The 20,172-nt window shown below is 39.9% G+C and overlaps 1 protein-coding gene across 3 annotated transcripts in view; it reads right to left on the bottom strand.

The window, feature by feature from the left end:
* GRAMD1C (GRAM domain containing 1C) overlaps positions 1-20,172 on the bottom strand; it is a 51,177-nt gene that overhangs the window by 16,869 nt on the left and 14,136 nt on the right. For 2 of the 3 annotated variants that reach the window (XM_058825431.1, XM_058825432.1), the window contains exons 3-8: positions 16,973-17,057; positions 14,115-14,218; positions 12,260-12,355; positions 11,029-11,109; positions 4,615-4,733; positions 3,293-3,413 (exon numbers count right to left, since the gene is read on the bottom strand). In XM_058825431.1, coding sequence (XP_058681414.1) covers positions 3,293-3,413; positions 4,615-4,733; positions 11,029-11,109; positions 12,260-12,355; positions 14,115-14,218; positions 16,973-17,057 — 606 coding nt within the window. Of the gene's footprint in view, positions 1-3,292; positions 3,414-4,614; positions 4,734-5,908; positions 6,143-11,028; positions 11,110-12,259; positions 12,356-14,114; positions 14,219-16,972; positions 17,058-20,172 lie in introns of those variants that run through there. The other variant, XM_058825433.1, reaches the window with a different exon arrangement.

Raw genomic sequence — 20,172 nt, 5'->3', positions numbered from 1 at the left:
AACCCAATTACATATTTGAAAAGTTTTTATTTTGTAGGATACCATCACCCTTTGAAAAAAGAAGTTTTACAATACTGTCTAGAGCCATCCTACTTATAAAATATTACTTCTCACAAACAAAGCAATGGAGTATCATTTGCCATCTCCAATATGTAAGCAAGAAGGAAATCTCTCTGAACATCAGTCACTGAATCAATGATGCAGCTCTTCACCTTGAACAAGAACTGTCAGCTAAGCATGTATGCCATTGCACACTTAAATAAGTAAATCACCAGGGAAACTATATGGACAAAGTTTGTGTATCTAAAAATGCCACCCAAAAAGTTTGGCTACCAGCTTTGAATCAGTTTTCATTCTAATCCTCTCCTCAAGGCCCCACTGCCACCAGTGGAACATATGGGATGAAGAGCAGCACAGCCCTGGAAGAGCAGTGTGTGGACCACAGTAAATATGATCAGGCCTCCTCAGCTGAGTTGTTCTGACTCATCTGCAAAACCATCACCCCTAAAGAGTATTCAGCATTGACTCAGGAAAGCAAAAACATCCACTGCTTGAACAATCATCATGTACTTCCTGTACTTCTTGGGTATTTTAAAAAATAAAACCCTGCTACTTTTCTTGTGCAACCAAGGGCTATTAGGTGTGGGTGGCTGGAAAACAGAGACAGGCATAAATCTGACTGCAGTATAAGCAGACAAAAGTACTCCTTTGGGGTAAAAAAAATATAAAGGAAGACGGAATCAGAAAAACACATCAGTTAACAAATGCTCCTATTGAGAGAAGCTGCCATGTAAGTTATACTCAGTCACATAACAGGATCTAGGACAGAACCAACATTAAATGTCAAAATACCAATACAGATGGATGAAGTCCAAAAGGAGCTAGTCGCAACAGAACAGCCTAAAAACTGACACTCTGATCCAGCACAAACCCAAGGAACTCTCATAGCATTTTGACAACAATCACAATCTAGTGAAGCAAGGTTCTCACCAGCAGCATAAGAGCAGCCCACTATGGCACAAGCAGAGGAGGGAAGCCAGGCTCAAGTCATTAGACAAAAGCAACAGCTCTTAGAAAAAAAAAAAAGCTTTTCATGTTGTCATGGAAGAAGAGATTCAAGCTGGGGCTTTTATTATAACTGATTGAGTTTAACACAGATTTCATGGGGGTTTGGGTTGGTTTGCATTTTTTTCCACGCTAAAGAGTAAAGATTTTAAGATCTGTCAGCTGGAATTAGAGATATATAATTTATTGCCAATTGTACACTTCTCTCCTGAGCTAGTCCAGTAGTGCTAAGCTCTGTGCCAAGGGCTTTTTGGTTTTCAGCCTGTGAACAGCAAGATCTGGGACTAGAAGGCCTCCCTATAAAGGGAGGAGGGAAGATGATGGTTGCAAAAACAGGCACCAAGGTGGCTCCCACACTCACATGTACTGAGAGGGCAGGTAAGCCACGTAAACTTGTGTCAATCAACACAAGACAGCCATTAACAATATTTTTTTCAAGATGGGCCAAATACTAGACCTCCACTATTCAGATCTTCATCTTAGGAGAGCTTTGGGCCTTACTTTGTCTATCAGAGCAGTAAAGGGAATTTAAGCCTGTTTCCCTCCAGTCTTTGGAAGGTGGTTAAGTGTGCTTTGTGTCATCACTGTGATGACTTCTGATAAATACATTCTAAGCACTACTGCCTCCTCCGACTGCCCTTGTGGTTCTACAAAATATGCTGCAATCCTGGGGCTGTGGAGACAGCATGGATATTCTTGAGTAATGCCAAGTGACACATACAGCTAAATAAAATCATTGTGCACTTTAGCTACCCTGAAACAGTAAACAGTTTAGTTACACATTTATCAAGACCGCACTTTAACACTACAATTAAAAGACTTCAGAAGCAGTTTATTCAAGGCAGAACACTGGCATTTTTGCAGACCAAATCCCCAGGCATTCCTCCTTACCAAGATGCCAAATCAGATTTAGCACCTGCAAGAGATATCTTGGGGTGTGGCTTCTTTTCCAGGCACAGCAATTATCTTTAAATGGCTTGTTCTTGCGCAAGTAAGATTTACAAGTGCAAACTAAGGCTACCTGTGTGGATTTTTAGTTATCCCAAACAATCCAAATTCTAACAGCATCCTCAGTACTCTCAGGCCTCCCCTACAACTCTCCAAAAATCTTGTTTCATACTGCTTGAGTGATGGAGTATGAAGAGTACCCATCACTCAAGCATCCATGCTTTTAACATCTGAGAAACACCAATATTCTTTGCTGGATATGAGTCTCCAGCCATTAACTTGGATTTTGGCAAAATTATTTAAATCCTACTTAACCTCCAGGTCAGTTTCAGCAAGTGACAAAAGCCAGAAGATTTAAAGGTAGGGTAGTAAAAACTATTAAAATAATCTCCTTTCTTCCTTCACATATTCTCCTAAGCAAAACTGGTAATTAAGTACCCAACCCTAGTGAAGCTTATAAAAAATGCATTAGCAGTTTATATCTTTTCCAAGACCTTTGGGACACCTAATAACCAAGAGAAAATATCTGCAACTTTTTAGGACTACAGCTGCACACAGGAGCCCCAGTAGCTGTGCTAGACACTGTGCCCATCTCATATCACTACTAATGCACTTGCTGCTCACACTAGCCAAACACATTCACAAATTCATACAACATGAGTGAACACGAGCAAGCATTCATGCTTGTTAGCTGTACTAACCCAAGGCATCAAGGTCAAATTCATCTTTATTATAGCAAGTGGAGAGGCTTTCCCCTTCCTTCTGAAGCATTAAAAAAGGTTTCATATATTCACAACAGCAGACTGATCATTAAAGGCAAGGAAGACAAAGTGTAACTATCATTTAATAAGCCTTATATATAGGAGATACAATAAGAAAAGATATCTTTTTAAATGACAAATAAGCACAAGCAAGAAAGCATTGGAAGTGAAAAAGGCATTACTTTCAAAAAGCACTTGGATAAAACACAAACATGGTCCCCTTGGGAACTGGATAAGAAAAACCAAGAAATTTTGTTTCTAAAGGGGAAAAAAAACAGACCAGGGCATAAGCCTCAGCATTGTAGCAAGGCTGTGCAGCAAATTAGTGACAGAGCACTGCTGAAGCTCATACCAACAATATTCTCTTACACAGAATATTGCTCATTTTCAAATTTAAGAAACATTCTTGAGTTCTCAAAGACTTCCTTGGAAGTTACAATCTCCATTCAGCCTATGTTTGCAGACATACACGTTAAGCACATACACTTATCAGCAAGAAAGGCTATGTCAGCACTTACTCCTGGCAACATGTGTCTGTTGAGTGACTCTCCTTCTGTTTGAAGAGTGGGCTCATGAACTAAACCAATCATTTTGGGTAGTTTTTCATCCCTTTCTCCAGAATCATCACAAATGCTGGATCTGTCCAAAGCAAAAAGAAGATATCTTTGGAGATCTAAGCACTGAGAAATCCGAGAAAGCGTCTTGTGGGATTTTCGCATTGCAAAACATAGCTGTTCAGATAACATTAAAAACTACCAAGTCATTCTTCCTACATGCAGCTCACTAATATCAAGCCATCTTCCTCATTTCAGCCACCTCTTAAAACATTCAGCTTCTGATCATAAGGTTAATGACACCAAGAAAGTGAGTGCTGTGAGAAATGAGGAAACATACAGCTTGTACCTAGTTTGGAAAGAAAAAGCATTATGAAAGTGTCAGAAATTAATTTTTTTCCTGCATAGCTTATTCCAAAGTTGCGACTTTCTAACAGAAAAAACCCCAAAACATAACAAAAAAAAATCCAAGCAAACCTAAAACAGAAACCAAACCAATCAAACAAAAAAACCTTCAAAAATACTTAATAGAACATCTTTTGAAGCCTGTAATGAACTCAAGACATTTTTCTCACAAACATACTCAGATAACACAGGATTAAAGAGTCAAATTACATTGTTCCGTTTTGGAGAGTCATACTTATTTACACAGAGATATGTAAAGTGCTGTTATTAGATTGACGCTGGCAGGTCATAAATCAGTTCACATTTGTTCAAAAAAATCAAGGAAACTTCCAAACTCCACATCATTATTATTACAACTATTCTGGCTTGTTATATTATTTTTCTTGTTTCTTAATTCAAACTGAGGACAATACAAAAATAAGCTAAGGCATCAGATATCGGGGGAACAAGGCAAAACAAGTATTTCAGTCTCCACAGAGGACGGGAAGAAAGAAAGCATCTGAACCATAATATAGGTCCATTGTATGCAAACCTTCCAAACTGTTGAAGGGCATAAAGGTGCTAGATGGACTAGGCACCATCATGCAAAAAGGCTCCTACTTAAGCTACCCTATGCTGGTCCCCAAGCAGATCTATGGTTAGAACCAGGTGTTCCTCTCTCCTCTTCTAAGGGGCCTCAGCTGCACTGCTACTATTTTAGCAAATTCACACAGTTAAGTTTTCATGCACACTCAGTCTATGCAGTTCAGACCTTTGCACCCTTATACTACAGGCTCAACCATTCTGGTAAGGCTACAGTAGCTCTTTAGAAACTGAGTTTCTAAGAAAGAGGACACTGCTTCTCCCCAGATGTTTCAATAGGCTGTTCAGCCTCTCCTTACCGAGACTGCCCGTTGTCCTCTGACGATGAGTGGAAGCTCTCCATCTCCTCGCTGTTCAGGCCCAGCTCAGAGCCATAGCTCTGGTGCACCAGCTGCCAGAATTCCTGCTTGGTCAGCCTCTGAAACAAAGCAGGCTAGTCAAGAACCACAGTATGGAACAGTAAGGCACTGGATGAAAAACAGCAACAAGTTTGTATTACACCACAGCCTTTAACCTCAATTCTGACAAGGACCGAAAGCATTCAGGTATCACGTTCCGAGATTGGGTTTCAGCATTTTGGGCAACTGTACTCCTGTCTACTCCACGCTCCCACTGCTGTTCAACCAACCATACCAAGTGTAAGAAAAATCATCATTTTAAGAAAACACACACTTGTAGCCATTACTTGCTTCTTCACATGTCACCAATATTTTCACAGATACCTTCAAGGTACCTCCCTCTTGAACTTCACTTGATATGGCACAAGGTAAGTAATTACCTCTTTGATTCTGAACAAACTGCTTAATAGATACCCACCTGTTTCCTGAGGATGCTCAGAGTACTTTACAAATTGTGGGAGGCTAGCATTTCAGTCACTACACTGGTGTCTAGGTCAGCCAAATGTCCACTTTGCCAAGGTGGGACAGAAGGTCCTCACTTTGTACCACCAGCATCCTCTTAATGAAAAGTAGTTGCTTTTCCTCAGGGTTACCTTGATTGAGGACTAGCTAAGTCTTCTCCTTCTCTACAATTTCTCTATCCTGTTCCAAGAATTCCCACACCTACCGAGACATATTTAAGTTCTCTTAAATTGTCAGGAAAGCTTGGAGGTGAAAGTAGTATGACACACTCATATCTGCAAAGTAAGCAATGAGTTTCAAAGTCCACCTTAGCTGTAAAGGGCTTGGGGGGGAGGGGGTGTGAAAAAAAAAGAATGAGAAAGAAAATAAATCAAAGGTTTTTGTATTTAACAGAGCTCAGAGAGAAATACTAGCGATCTTAAAACAGGAGACACCACACTGGAAAATGTGCCTCGGCCACCATCCATATTGATCAAGGGAACAGAACTGTGCTAATGAGGCAGTAACACAAGTAGCGCTTACTATTTGCATGAAATGATGACATTAAATATCCATGCATTATTTAACAGGCCTTTAAATGATCCTCTCCACCCGCTTGCTTCCCCTGAAGAGTGTTAGTTACAGCACCCGCAATTTTAGACAGGCACGGAGGAGCTGACCCGCCCTCAGGATGTAAATTCGCGCCCGCAGCAGCCCCGGCGCTGCCCGCGCCCCGTCCCGCTCCGCGACCCACCTGGCGCGTCCTGCGGGGCAGCGCCGCTGCCGGGCCGGCCCCGCTCCCGCCGGGAGCCGCCGCCGCGCTCCCACTTCCTGCTGGGCGGCGGCGCCGGGGCCGGGGCAGCGCCTTGCTCGGCTGCCGCCGCCCGCCCGGGGCGGGACAGAGCCAATCTCGGCCGCCGGGCCCCGCGGGGATCCCGCTGTCCCCGCGCCCCCGCTGCGGCATCCCCGCGCTGCATCGCATCGCATGGCACGGGAACCGCTCCCCCCACGGCCGGGACAAACAGCCCAACTCGGGGGACCAGGAAGGGTTTTTCCCTCGGGTATTTTCCAGCACAACACGGTTTCGGGCTTTTCAGAAAGCAGCTGGCAACAAGAACCCTATTGGCAGAGATCGGTTTCAAGGTATTTAATCCTAGCGAGGGCAAAGTAAACATTAAAACACAAAACACACAGCTATAAAACCAAGGGTCATAGCAGCTAATGCCAGCCTCCCTCTGCACGCGGGTTTGTTCTACAGAGCAATGCAGTGCTGAAACACATGCATCCACTTACAGCTGGCCTTACTTTCCCCAGGCATTCTGTCTTCTGAAACAATAAACTCATAACCACAAACTGCCTACAGTTCTTATTAAATGGCCAAAACCAGGGGTGGGCATTACATGGTTTCAAAATACGACTGAGGGGAATCTTTAGCTAGCACACCTTCCAACTAGGAATCAAAGGACAGAAATAAAGCCATTTTCATTTCTGTTGCCCAATATTGCCAATGCCTTGATTCCCAGTCATAATGGCACAGAGTTAACGTTGCTAATTAATTGGCCAGTATGTTCTTTCTATGGGCAAATCAGTCCGCCCTTTTACAGTCAGCTCAATAGTTCGAGGAAAGCAGAGAAGATTGTCAGCTTCTATAAAGGAATCTATAAAGCTGTTTCCTGTTGTTTTGTAAAAGCAATGTTACAAACTTCTGCTTCTAAAACAGGATTCTTCTACTATGCTCAATTATTCCTAGCTCAGCTAGATATAGTAAGTTCTTAATGGTCACAAGCCAAGATCAAAGGAGACTTGCTTTATTGTATCAGAACCAGTCAGTTTTGAAAACAAAAAAAGGGCATAAATTTTCTGGGTCAGACTTCTGCTTCTGAGAGATGCCTTAGAGAAGCTCTGAAGCTTGAAAGGCAAAATCTAAACATTCATTACTTTGCCCATTCAAGGTGATGGTCTACACCGCGTTTTCTCTCAGTTCTCTTTGTATACAAAAACAAAGGCTACAAGAAGCAGCTGGGATACACTTCTGTCTTTTCAAGCAGAGCACAGATCATCAATATTTTGCTTAATGCTAGACAAAGCAGCGTCATGGCACAAGCAATACTACAGAGTACCAACCGACAGAAGCAAAGCTGATGATTTTTACCCTCTATGGATAAATGCAGAAATAAGAACAAGACCTGCCATACAGGTTGACTAAAGAGACAGCCCTCACCACACACCACACTTCTACCAGGCAACTCTGATACAGAACTCTGATTGTTTGCAGAATAGGGGACGGAAACAGCAAACTCCCCCTCTAATTGCCTAAACATGAAGCTCAGAATCAAACCAAGTCTTCCTTCATCTCTCAAATTAATCTTGTTGTACACAAAGGTGCAAATAAACATCTCTCTTTTCACAACCTTCCCTGAGAAACTGCTGGGGAAGGCAGAACTGCTGTCCTGGAAGATGCTTGCCACAGGAAGCCCGGCTGATCAGAAATTCTGGTCCCTTCTCACACCTCTAGACTTACCTGCTACAATGTCTTCGGAGACAGGTGCAAATCTCTACCCAGCAAAGCATAAGAAGAACAATAGGAAAATAAATCCAACTCTAAGGCAGAGGACTCATGGGAATTGAGACCGATTAAGTTAAGATCTTGTTCCATTAGAAATAAGGAGCACTGTGTTTGTTTGGGATTTGAATGACCTGCCTAATTACATTTTAATTTGTTCCTTCTCCCTTAAACTTGAAGGATATTTGACACCTGTAAGGTTTAGGAAAATAAAGCAAAACTGTGAATGGCACTGCTCTTATTGTCAATAGCAGCCATGAATAAATTCCTTGTGCCAATCTGGAAAGCCCACTGCAAAATAGGATTTTTGGCTGATTTTAGAAACTGAAGTATTATTGAAAGCTGCAGTGGATGTGGAAGCAGCTATCTGTTTTATCAAGACCGGTGTCATGTCTCTTCCAGACCTGCATTAATGATTCCTTATTTTCCATGATGCTGGATCATTTAAAACACAATGGCAAGGTAAAAGCCTACAAGACTCACTCTGCACATGTTTTGCAACAGGGATGGAAAAACAAATAAAGTGTAATTTTCCTTCAAAGAAAAAAAGTCTTTCCACGGACATTTAAAAATGAAAAAGCCTAAGAAAGACCCGTGTTAAGAAGAAAGTACCCACTGACTTGCAGAGGAACTAGAGTTGAAGGGCACCAAACACACTATAGTGTATTCTGAGCAAGGTCTGAAGAAGTTACGAGCTACAAAATTGTAACTGAGCTGAGGAGGACTGGGAGTCCTGTCAGAGCAGTGGTGCAAAGCTGGGGGGAAGCATCTTGATGGATGAAGTAAGTCTGGGCACAGAATAGCATGTAACCATTTGCTGGTTCTCTTGCACAGTGCAGAACTTCTGACAGAAAGGCAGACTTGTCAAAACACTACTTGTTCAACCACCTAGGACATGCAATATTTGGGAGGTACAAGGCAGAATGGCCACCAGATGGAGATCTGGGAAAGGGTATGAGGCTGACCCCACCGACAAGTTCCACAGGTGGTGAAAGCTTAAGGTGAATCAGCTAATGCAGACAGGTCACTCCTCAGAGGTGAGACTTCATAGCACAAAATCTGTGCCCAGAAGTGCTGAGGAGGCCAGGGAGTAAAGTTTACCTCTGTACAACCATGATTTGAAGCAAATGTAATTCCAGTCCCCTGGATCCAAATCCTGAAAACTGGGGATTCTTCACTGTCAGGTGGTGCAAACCAGCACTATGACACTCAAAGTAAGATTTGTACTTTTGATGACAACTTTATTTCATAATTTAACTGTTGGATGTCATCTCCAGGTCTAGAAGATGTGCTCCAGAATATAAACAAGCTATTCACAGGCTTCAAAACATTTAGCTATTGGCAGAGGAAACATTAAAACCAGCTCCTTTTGGAACTGGTTCCAGAGTGACATTTGTTTTTTGTCAAAAGCCATACAAATTCTGATGGCATCCCTTTGATCACTGAAGCCAGAAACACCAAACTCCGCACGCTCAGGCGCTGCATACCATGGCAGGGCCTCAGGTGTATGGGACATTTTCCAAATGTATGCGGTTCCTGACATTGGAGTGGTGGGGAGAAAACACCAAAACTGCTTGAAAACACCAAGGGCTCTCTTTTAGTATTATTTCAGTAGACAGCTGCCATTCTAGTAGTGTCAGTGGATCCAGCTCCAGCAACTTCAGTTTCTACTTTCAACTTCACAGTGCCCCTCTATAGCTTTAGCTAGTAAAGAACATCATAAAGAAGGCTGACAGGTGACTCAAACACATTCTAGCAGAGAATCAGAAGTCATTACTATGTTTCAGAAGTAGGAGCTCAACCTAACAGAAATCCTGTTTCAATAATAGTTCTAAACATACTATATTAAAAAGCCCTAGATACACCTCATGACCATGCTCCATTTTACAACTAAGAAGCCCAAGCAGAAATTCTCATAAACAGGTTTATCTTTTAACATACTGCAGTGAGGATGAAAGCAAGCTAACAGCAAGATTTGACAGAAATAATAAAGATAGTTCCCAAGCTACTCTAATGCACTGGTTCCTAAAACCTGCTGGCTTAATTCATCTCATCTTGCATGCATTCCATGCCTCCTGCTTTCTTATCTATCCTTTTGCTACTATTCTCAAGTGAAAATTTGATCCTAACATGACACTCATTTCAGTGTCAGAGAAGAAACACACAAGAAAAATTAATACTGAACAGCACAAAGCTTGTTACCTCTGTTCCAGTCCTAGGATAGGTTTGTATATCTGGATGTCCATACATTGACCCTCCAGCACCACAAACTAAATAAGTGAATAACATAAGTGCCATTTCTGACAAACTCTGCACAATGAAAGAAAGCAAGGTTACTTCCAGTTGCTCGTTTCTGTCAAAAGGTGACAAAGTACATTGTGGCTGGATTCAAAACAATTAAATAGTATTTGATTTGAGGGACAAAGGATTTGCAAGAAACATTGGTTTTGCCTTAAATAGCACTTGCCTTTATTTTCAGTGCTCTTTTTGACAAAAAGTGCCTCTAGTCTGCCCTAAAATTCATCCAACAAAAAGAAAAAAAGTGTAGCTACTATGTGTAAGTAGTAAAACAGCTTTAAACCTTTGGGGATCGTTGCAGTGTTATATATGGATATTTTGGTTGTAATTACAGCTGAATTGAAATATTTAAACAATGAGAGACAAACAGGAAGGAACTGGTTTACAAAATTGTCTTTTTTACAAAAAAATTGTCTTGTCTGTCTTTCATGATGTTCTGCAAATGTGTCAGTCTATTTTTAGAAAGATTAGCTTAAGTAGCCACAAATTGCAATATAAATCAAGCTAACCAGCCAAAGTTGCCAAAATACACTTCCATATCATACAGCCTGCTTTTATTGCATTTATGCAAGGTCAGCAGAGTTGTAATGAGTTGGCTGGCAAAGGTTCAGCTAACTTATCTAATAAGGAGTTTTGGCCTCTTTTCCTTGAAGTTTTCACTGAGAAAATGTCTTGCCTTTTTGATCACAAATTAGGCATAGAAAATGTGAAGCAAATGCATATCAATTTAGTAACATATGCTCGAGCTCATAGTGAAGAGAAGCATGCAAACTATATGGAAAGACAAAATGCTCCTTCAACAGCAGAGTTGTAGGTGGCAGTCTGAGAAGGAAAAGATTAGAATTTTGTCTGTGATCTAAAGTACAAGGAACCAAAGCAGAACATCAGATTAGAATTCTAAGTCAGAAAAGAAAAGCAAATTTTAGTCTCTTATTCTCCAGAGGTACATCTGTCAACATTAGAAAAAGTTGATTTGGCTGCTTAACCACAGGTAGTGTTGCAGACAAGCTTACCTTATCCAGCAACACATTCTGCCACAAACGGAAGATACTGAGGTAGCTTCTGTCTCTTGCACTGAATGATGTGAAAAAAAACTGCAGAAAAAAACAAAGTAAAACATAAGCTCACGTGTAGCTATCTTCAGGAATCCCAGAATGCTTCCTTGTATCTCGAATAGCCCAAGGTCATCAGTAACAGCTTGACCCATTTCACATTCAACAAACCTGGGGTCATATTCCTCAGGTTCCACAGTTTGAATCACTTTCAGTGATGATTTTCCCCAATGTCCACACAGTAAATGAAGACACATGCTGTTCTGGCCATGTCACTACCCTTGGTATAAAGGAAGAGCTCCCTCCTCAACTTAAACACACTTAAATTTTTCCCATAGGAGGTTGAACAAATCAGAAACACATATGCCTGTTTCTCACAGGCCATGGCTATTTCCATTCTTCTGCCCCATAAGCCTTTTACTAACTTTTTCACACAAGATGATGTGAAATTAAAATAATTAAAATAGAAGATCAAATTATATGCATCATTTCAAGTATTAGAATCTTTCCCATTGGAAAGCTGGGGCTTTTTTAGCCAAGAGGTCTATCTTCCTTGTCAATGAAAGTTAATGCTGGATGAATTGAGAGGGAACAGCCAAATAGGATGAATCACAGTTGCTTCCCAAAGAACAGCTCCAGGTTCACAGTGGAAAGCTCTGTTCTTTGCCAATAATTATTATTTTTAAAGCATTTATAGAAGAACTACTCACAAAGTGTATTACACATAAGACTCTGCATCATGCTTTTTAGTTTTTCAAATACACACCTAAAACTTCATTTCCCAGCACATGTTCTGGGGTAAATTTCTCCATTACTCAAAACCCATGACATCACAGTCCTTTTGTTTTCAGTAGTTTTCTTCAAGGAGTACTTGAAATCCAGTGACTTTGATATTTTTCCAGTATGAAGAATACACATTCTGAATTCATGCTTTGAATTAGTTTTCCTTGGAATAGGTGAGACAAACTTTTACTTTCTGGTTACTGTATCAACACCACTAAAGGGTTCTGCAGTCAAACTGGAGATGAATTAGCAAGCAAACGTGCACAGGGACCAAATCTAAGTCTGCCTTCTAATCCAAATCACATTTAAACATTTGACAGGGAAGTACTTATGCAAATATAGACTAGAACAAGTACTGTGTTCAGGACTCTATCATTTAGCAAGAATATTTTTAAAAACAGATTTTTACCTTCTCTCCTTTTGTTGCTATTTGTATGGCATTTGGAATGAGACGAGCAGTCTTCTCCTTTGTCATGAAAGTTATATCCTTCAAAGCAATAGAAATCTAAGCAGAAACACATTTAATAAGACATATTAAAAATAACTTATGACTAAAAATTTAGAAGTTACAGAACATGCAAGAAGAACTCAAACTAACTCCAAACTCTGGGATGCAATTCAGGTGAGATCACAAAGGCAATTGCTGTCTCCATTTGCTGCTTTAACAGCAAGCATTTCAAAGTAGAAGCTGAGGTGACTTAAGAGTCATCTCCTCTTCTTTCACTTTGGGGCTAGGGAAGTAAGTGGTTCTTTCTGCTTTTCTTCCACTCCTCCAGCCACAATCCCAACCAAACACAAATCACAGATCTGAAAGTCAATCCCAATCAGGATGCTGTACATAAAGCAGGACATAGTCTGTTACCTGATCTCTCTCATCTATCTCACAGATGTTTACAATATAGCCAATTTTCAAAATTTTATTTGCAGTCTTGTCACTGCAAGAAATTCTGCATTTCTAGGCACATTTGACTTGTGTATTAGTAGTTGAAATGTTTCTGTTTAGAAGAACATGGTCTGACTGGCTGCAAGAAGCTATTTCCTTCCAGCCTACCCCCCCTCTTCTCTTGAATATAAGGCTGTGCTGCCATTCAGCATAGAGAAAGGAGGAAGGTACAGCTCTAACTTGTTTTTTCCTGTGTGAGCAGGAAGTTCTCCACTTACTCCCTCCCTCTTTGCAATAACACAGCCTGCTAATGAGGTCCCAAACTTGGCTCTATCATGGTAGTTGATGAGCTCAGAGTGCCTAAAGCTATTGCTGAAGATATCACCCTGCTAGACAGGCAGAAACAGGTTACCAGGATGTATGCTGTTTTGGATTAAATCAGTCTTTGAACAGATTATATATTCAAGACTATACTTTATTTTTTAATTAATTTTACATCTAAAATAAGACATATTCAATCATCAAATCCATCTGATGAAATTAAGCTTGGTTTTCAGTTAAGTATTTCTACAGCCCCTCACGGGCTTAAATACACAAGCTATTTGTTTTTTGTCCTGTATATTTCAGAGCACTCAAATGTGAGATACTGACTTAAGTTATGAGCAGTCTCATAGTTCACAGAACATTTTGACCTGTCCATCCTCTGTTTGCTAGGTTATCTTCATTTTCTTATTCACTGTTTCATGCAAGTTCTGCAGCAGATGCAACAACTGCATCTGAATGAATAAATTTAAACTCATAAACCTAATCTGATAGAAATAAAGGGCCAACATATCACAAATACCTATTTGTACTGTTTGCTTGTACTGTACTTGCTTGTACTGTTCAAAAGCCATAGACCACAATATGAGAACTTGCAGAAGTCATTTATCTATTCCCTTCAGCTATTTTTAGATGCTGATATTTACATGTAAGGCTATGTCAAGTAAGGTTTAATACTGGAGAGTTCTGAATAGGGCAACACCACGTACCATGTCATGCCCCAGGACTTACAGTAGGAGGTTATGTGTTACATTCCTTTATAGGACAATTTTGCATGGTAAGGAAAGGCAAACTGTCATTACCAGAACTAAAAAGCCAGCTTTAGCATAACTACTAAACTTCTTATGCTGAATGACAGGCTGAACAGGCTTACTTCAGCATTCAGATGCCTCCACTGCTACTCTTATTTTACATCAAGGATTTGAATTTCCACTCAGGGATGCAGGCTCTTTCTTCACAGCCCAGAGTTACTAGTATGATATCTGAGAGACTCTAATCCTATATCCTGAGAGGATAGGACATGGAAAAGGTGGGATTCAAGTGAGCTAAGAGATCTTACTGTGGTCTCCCATCGGAAAATGTTGCTGTGGAAGCAGAGCCAGTTTTCAGAGAGGTACAGGCGTCCTTGCAGCAGGATGTCCTTCTGGAGCGCACAGGCGTAATCTGTGTACAGAGAGCAAGAGCAAGTTACTCACCCACTGACTGCAGCACAGCTCACCCAAACCTGTTAACTGAAATGAAATGGGTATTACAATACAATAAAAAGCCATTTCTTTCACTTTTAAGAAGTCTACAGAGGCAGACTTGTACTGGCTTGCATCCAGACCATTGCTCTGGGAACAGCCCAAAGCCAGAGCTGATGGTACATCCATGTGAGGACAGCATTCCATCTATGTATTCCATCCCCTGTGTACTATCTTAGGTTTTCAGAGAAGAGGTGTCAGGCAAGAGCAGGAATATATGGGAGAAGTATTCATTAGTCAAACTTCAAAGCATCTAAACAAAATATTTTAGAGTAAAACAGATTATACTGTCAACTCCTATGCAACAGTAGTTCATGTTGTAGCAAGATAATAGTTTTCTACTAAACAGATCCTTTCACTAGCTAAAACTATCTGCAGAGTGAGACACTAACAGGCAGATTGAAGCTATCCAGTTCTTGAGGCAGGGGGTATTTCCTGAAGTTGACTATCATTTTTATCATTCTGTCTTTGACTGAAACACCCCTATTGAGAAATTGATTTCATCTACAATTTAATTACCCATAATCAGATACCTGCTAAATAAGAACAAGAGCAGAGGATTTAGTTGCATTTCTTAAAAATCTCAGAGCTTTCCCAGTTTCAGAGCCTGAAGATTCAAACAAAAGGAATTTTCAGAAGAACTGCTGCTAGATAATTAAGATGGACTTCTTTGGCAAGGTCCAACCTAAAGAAGGCTACCTAATGTACACAAAATATGCAGAATGTATGTATTGATACAATATATATTAGTGATTTTGCCCTTAGAGGTATCTAATACCTTTATATCTGGTATTGTCTGAGCCAGAATTTTGATTTTGTGTACTACAGGAACATAATTAATAGACTCCTTGTTCAAATATCAAGAACTTCAGGCGTCCCCAGCATCCTAACTTCAAGCTAAATCTGCATTTACAGAAGCTTTTATTATGATTTTAAAAGTTCTCTAGTGTTTTCCTCCTCAAATAATCAAGCAGAAATAAATTTCCTTATAACAAGAATGAGTCATGTATACAAGCCCTTGGAGATTTAACTACAACTAGAACTACAGAAGCTTAAATCTAAAGAACTAAGTGCATATTTGAGAACTGTCAGATATCAAAATGCTGACAGAGGAAGACAACAGGAGTTTGAAGTTAAGGACTTGAGGAGAGCATTACTAAGAAGCTTGCATCTGACTTCTGTGTTTTTTAGGAGAGGGATTCAGACCTACAGAGGTCATCATTGGGCAACTGATGAGCAATCCCACTCTGACCTACCTACACAAAAGAGAATATCAAAACAGATGGAAGAGATTAGCATTTCTCCTTTTAAGCTTTCACAACTGTAACTTAATATGTTGCTTGAAAACAACATTTTCAGGCAAATTATAATAGCACTCCTTTAAGCTCCCATTTAGAAGCTCTAAGTAATTCCCTATTAATTCCCTAAGAAAATACTATTTTCTGTAATATTTACATGCAGTGCTCAGTACAGTGGAATAGTTACTTAATTTTAACAGTTGATTTAAAAACAGAAGCAGTAACAATTCTTTTCATGAACAGCAGCAAGCAGTGGTTTCTCAGAGCACTGCAAAGCCTGGACCAAGTTTCTCTACACCAAGCAAAGGAAGAGCTCCTTGCTTGGAGGAGGCAAAAAGTCCTTTCAAGGAAACACTGCTTTTTATGGGGTAAAAGAAATTTATATGAAAGTAGTGGCTTTGCTTGTTATGGAGCAGATTGAGATTAACCCGTTACTAAATCTTTCTCTAAATCCTACGCAGTCCCTTTGAAACTGTGCTTCAGAGTTTGCTCCATGGCTTTCTGCATCAATCCAACAGAAGGAGAAACATCAAAACAATGCTTTGAAGTAATATCCTTTCCTTCTGTTTCAGATCCCAACTGAAGTATTTTAAAAATGCATAAGGCATTTCAGAGGATAACTGCCTCTTGAGACTGGAAAAAGACACGGGGATTTAACTGCTTCAGAGCTGTTGCTTGCATACTCCAAGCATACATTAAACAGCCTCTCAATATTCACGTCCTTAAATGCTGCATAAAATGAGAGATGAACTTGAAATAGTCACAATGCCACTTCTGTATGAAAATATACAGTGTATTTGTTACATAAATACAACACAGGCAGATGATGAAGGGAATAAGGTGCATCACTATGCAGAGGAGGCAGGGTTACATGCTTGCCTTCTTTGGATTCTGCAGTGGAGTGAAAGAGAGCAGGAAAAGGAGTATTTCAGTGCTGAGAAAAGTAATGCATCATAGTTTGATATTCTCTGACACCTGCTTCTTTCCTCTCCCATTCATCTGAAAAATAGTCTTTTAAATTACAACCACCCACGTGTCACTCTGTCCCGGGAGTCACATTAATCAAGGTGCCTTGGGAAAGGGTATTAATTCCAGGGAGCAAGGGGAAAGCTTTTTCTAAAGATGATCTACCTAGTTAACAGGGTCTCAGAAACAACATCCCTTTTTTTATTTTTCCCACAAAGCAAGCAGTAGAAGAGAGGAGTATGGAGCTGGCTTTCCTTGAAAGTATTTTTTGCTAATTCAAAGACAGGAGAATAGGGAGTTATCACCTGTAGTCAGAATTTGCCATAAAAAAACCACAAAATGCTTTGACATGACTGCAATCTGAAGTCACCAAACAGAAGACAAAGACTTTTTCTGTGCTTACTTCTTACCTACTATGAGTCTCTCTGAGTCTGGCAGATGAGAAAACTGTCTCTTGAATTCCTCACTCCTATATTTGTAAGTGGAACTTGAGAGCTGCAACAAAGAACAGTAAAAGGTTATGCAAACAGATTTATTTTCAGCCATCAACTGTCTTCACACTGGATGTGTAATTTTATCTTGAAGAACAAATGAACCTCAGAAGAGCAATAAAGAATAGGTGGTATCTAAATGTGATCATCACTGTAACTTTATGCTTACTTATGTAAGAGTATTTATTTGGCATGGGCCAAACTATTCCCTGTATCAGGCCAGATGCCAGTCACAAGGCATTACAGTGCTATGATAGCAACCTGCTCCCCCTATAAGGGGATGAGAGCCCTTCTGGGACTAAATATTCTAGCATAGACCAAGTGAAAAGGCAGCAAGGCCATAACACAGAGGTGACAGAAAAAAAATCAAGCCCTCATGGAGGCCAATAGAACAAAAGGACCCAACAGAGAACATCAATGTCTGCTTGGAATATTACTTCAGGAATACTTCAATGCGCTGGATTTTTCAACAGTTGCTGTAACTAGAACTGTAGGAACAAAGAAAATAGTTTCCTCCAGTAAGAATGAATAGCAGCATCACCATCACTTCTTGATTTTCTGTCATGTTCTACAGTTCACCCCATTTTAAAGAGATCATTGTTTAGGATTTTCTTAAGATTCAAATTGGGCAGTAAACTCACAGCAGAGGACTATCTCAATGGACTTTAACTCCTTACTCCTATAAGCCAATGTCCCTGCTCCTATACAAATGAAGAGTTTAGCACCTTCTCCAGAAAATATTCTGCATAGAAGTCCTACCATTCATTTTCAGTTGTAAGAGGATCATTTTTTTTTCCTTAACAGATATTGGACACTTATTTTAGAGGCAGTCTTAACTAAATGCTGTATAAGGCCATGACTCAGCTGGACTAAAACTATTACAGGAAGAAATCACTTTTAAGTGTTCCTAGAACCAGGTATAAATATACTACAAAAGCCTCTTTCACACTTTTTTTTTACCTTTCCAAAGATCTTAAGCACATGGATGCTATTCTCTGCTTGAGCCCCCGTATTACTCCAAAACTTGACATTCATCATTAAACCCATCTCCATCATAAGATTAGTTGCTATTTATATTTAGGATGGGGAAGAAGGAAGAAAGGAGGCAAATAACTAATTTTGACTGTATGACCTTACTTTAGACACACTCCTGCAGCATCTTAGTTGGCATTATCCTTTCACTATGTTTGTGCTTGTCCAAAAAACCCCAGGACAAAACCAGACTTCTCTTCAGCTTGATGGCCCTTTTAATAAACTAGAACAAATGCACTGATCCCACCTCCTCAAGATTCCCACATTTTGCTCTTTTTCACTGAGGACATTCTTGCTTCTTGCAGTTCAAAAGTTCCCTGAACACAACCCTACACTTAGATCTTACAATTGTCTGGCATCTTATACTTGAGAACTGAGCTCTTAGGCCACAGCAAGTGCAAGTTCAAGTACAACCTCAAAGTCAAGTGATCAAGTGCATGTAACATGTGAGAGCGCAAAGTTGCTCTGACACAGATCAGCTCTTAAAAAATAAGTCAATTTACCATCTACACCATGAATAAAAAAAAGTCTATATGTTTGACCTCTGTTTGAGTACATATTTCCTGTCCACTGATATTCTGAGCATTGTAATGCAAAAAGGCAGCAAGGGATGGAGACAAAAAATACATCCACCCCTCCCCTTTTGAGAAAAGTAAACATGAAAGGTTTGGGTGTAGCTAAAGAGAAACATGTTAGACATGTCTCCTCTAAACTGTAATGCCTCCAGTTATATTTCAGTTATTTCTGTGATTATAAAAGCAACATTTGGAAAGCACGTAATCTGCTGAAGTAGGTGGGCTATGGTTTCTTGGCTTGCAACATCCAACCCTGAAATGCACACTTTTAACTGATCATCCAAAAAAAGCATCCAATATCTGCACTGCTTTGAAGAAATCTAGTTCTTTGCAATTACTCTGGAAAGAGACATAGGGGAAAATGAAAAATTAACTCACACCTGTCAAGTTTCCACCTGTAGTTCCAGAGTCCCTATGATTTACACACAGTCCTACCTCAGCTGACTGACATCTGGACTTGCATTGCCAACACCAGCATACAGGGAATAAAAGAATTAGTTTGCCATGAGAGGAAAACAAAAGTCACAATTTCTGAAATCATGATTTAGGAAGCAATGCTTTTAAGGAGAAATGTAGTTTCTCAAACATGATGCATACAAGAGCAAAGAGCTACACTGAAGTTCAGCATCTTTGTAGTTATAAGACAAAAGGAATCAAAGAAAAGGGGAGCATCACAGTGTCACAGACATATTTATATTAGTGCATGAATCAGCCAGTTCAACAGAAAAAAAGAATCCAGACTCTGGATACTGAGTTTAACTTAGAACTGAAATTTTCTAGAGCATAAAACCTGTTACAGCTTGTCTTAGAAACCCTTGCTGGCATTTAGAAGCGTTGTCATGAGTGACTGGACTATAAGAAAACCTTATTAATGGCAGATTTCTACTGAGCTCCTAGGACACTTAGGCAGAGTCTGCTCTGAATCCTTATCTCATCAGCAGAAAAATGTGAGCACATTGAAACTTCTGAACCTTATATTTTCCCTACTTTGCATGAAAGCTAGCTCACTTAAATATGTATTTTTTACCTACTCAGCAGGTGGCTTGGTGATTGAGAAGAGATCCCTCAACAAACTTGGGAAACAAGAGGGGCAATTTTAACACTATTGGCAACTTTAATTTCCTTAAAGTGAAGAAAACAACACATTTCTATGAATACAGCATCTCTCGTAATCTCTACTATAATGTCCAACATGTGGCAGTATTTGAAGCAGATTGCCACTTCTGAGTTATGAAATCTAGCACCAAATATAAAAAGAGGAAAGGCATAAAACAGGTCATAGCATGGCACTCGCAAGATGAAAACAGCAACTTGTTTTTAATACATACACATTTCTAAGTTTAATTATAAATCATCAGGCAAACACTTGGCCTGAGGATAATCTTAGGCATTTATGGTCATGCTATATTTAATCACCAAGGAAATTATTAAGTGCAGCCAACAATTCATTAGCATTTTTCATCTGAAGCCACAATATAAACCAGAAACCTGTAAAACAGCATCAACAAAAAC

Source organism: Ammospiza caudacuta, chromosome 2, assembly GCF_027887145.1.
Source record: "Ammospiza caudacuta isolate bAmmCau1 chromosome 2, bAmmCau1.pri, whole genome shotgun sequence".
Taxonomy (NCBI): domain Eukaryota; kingdom Metazoa; phylum Chordata; class Aves; order Passeriformes; family Passerellidae; genus Ammospiza; species Ammospiza caudacuta.
The sequence above is the reverse complement of the archived record's forward strand: the minus strand, read 5'-3'. Positions and strand labels throughout refer to the sequence as shown.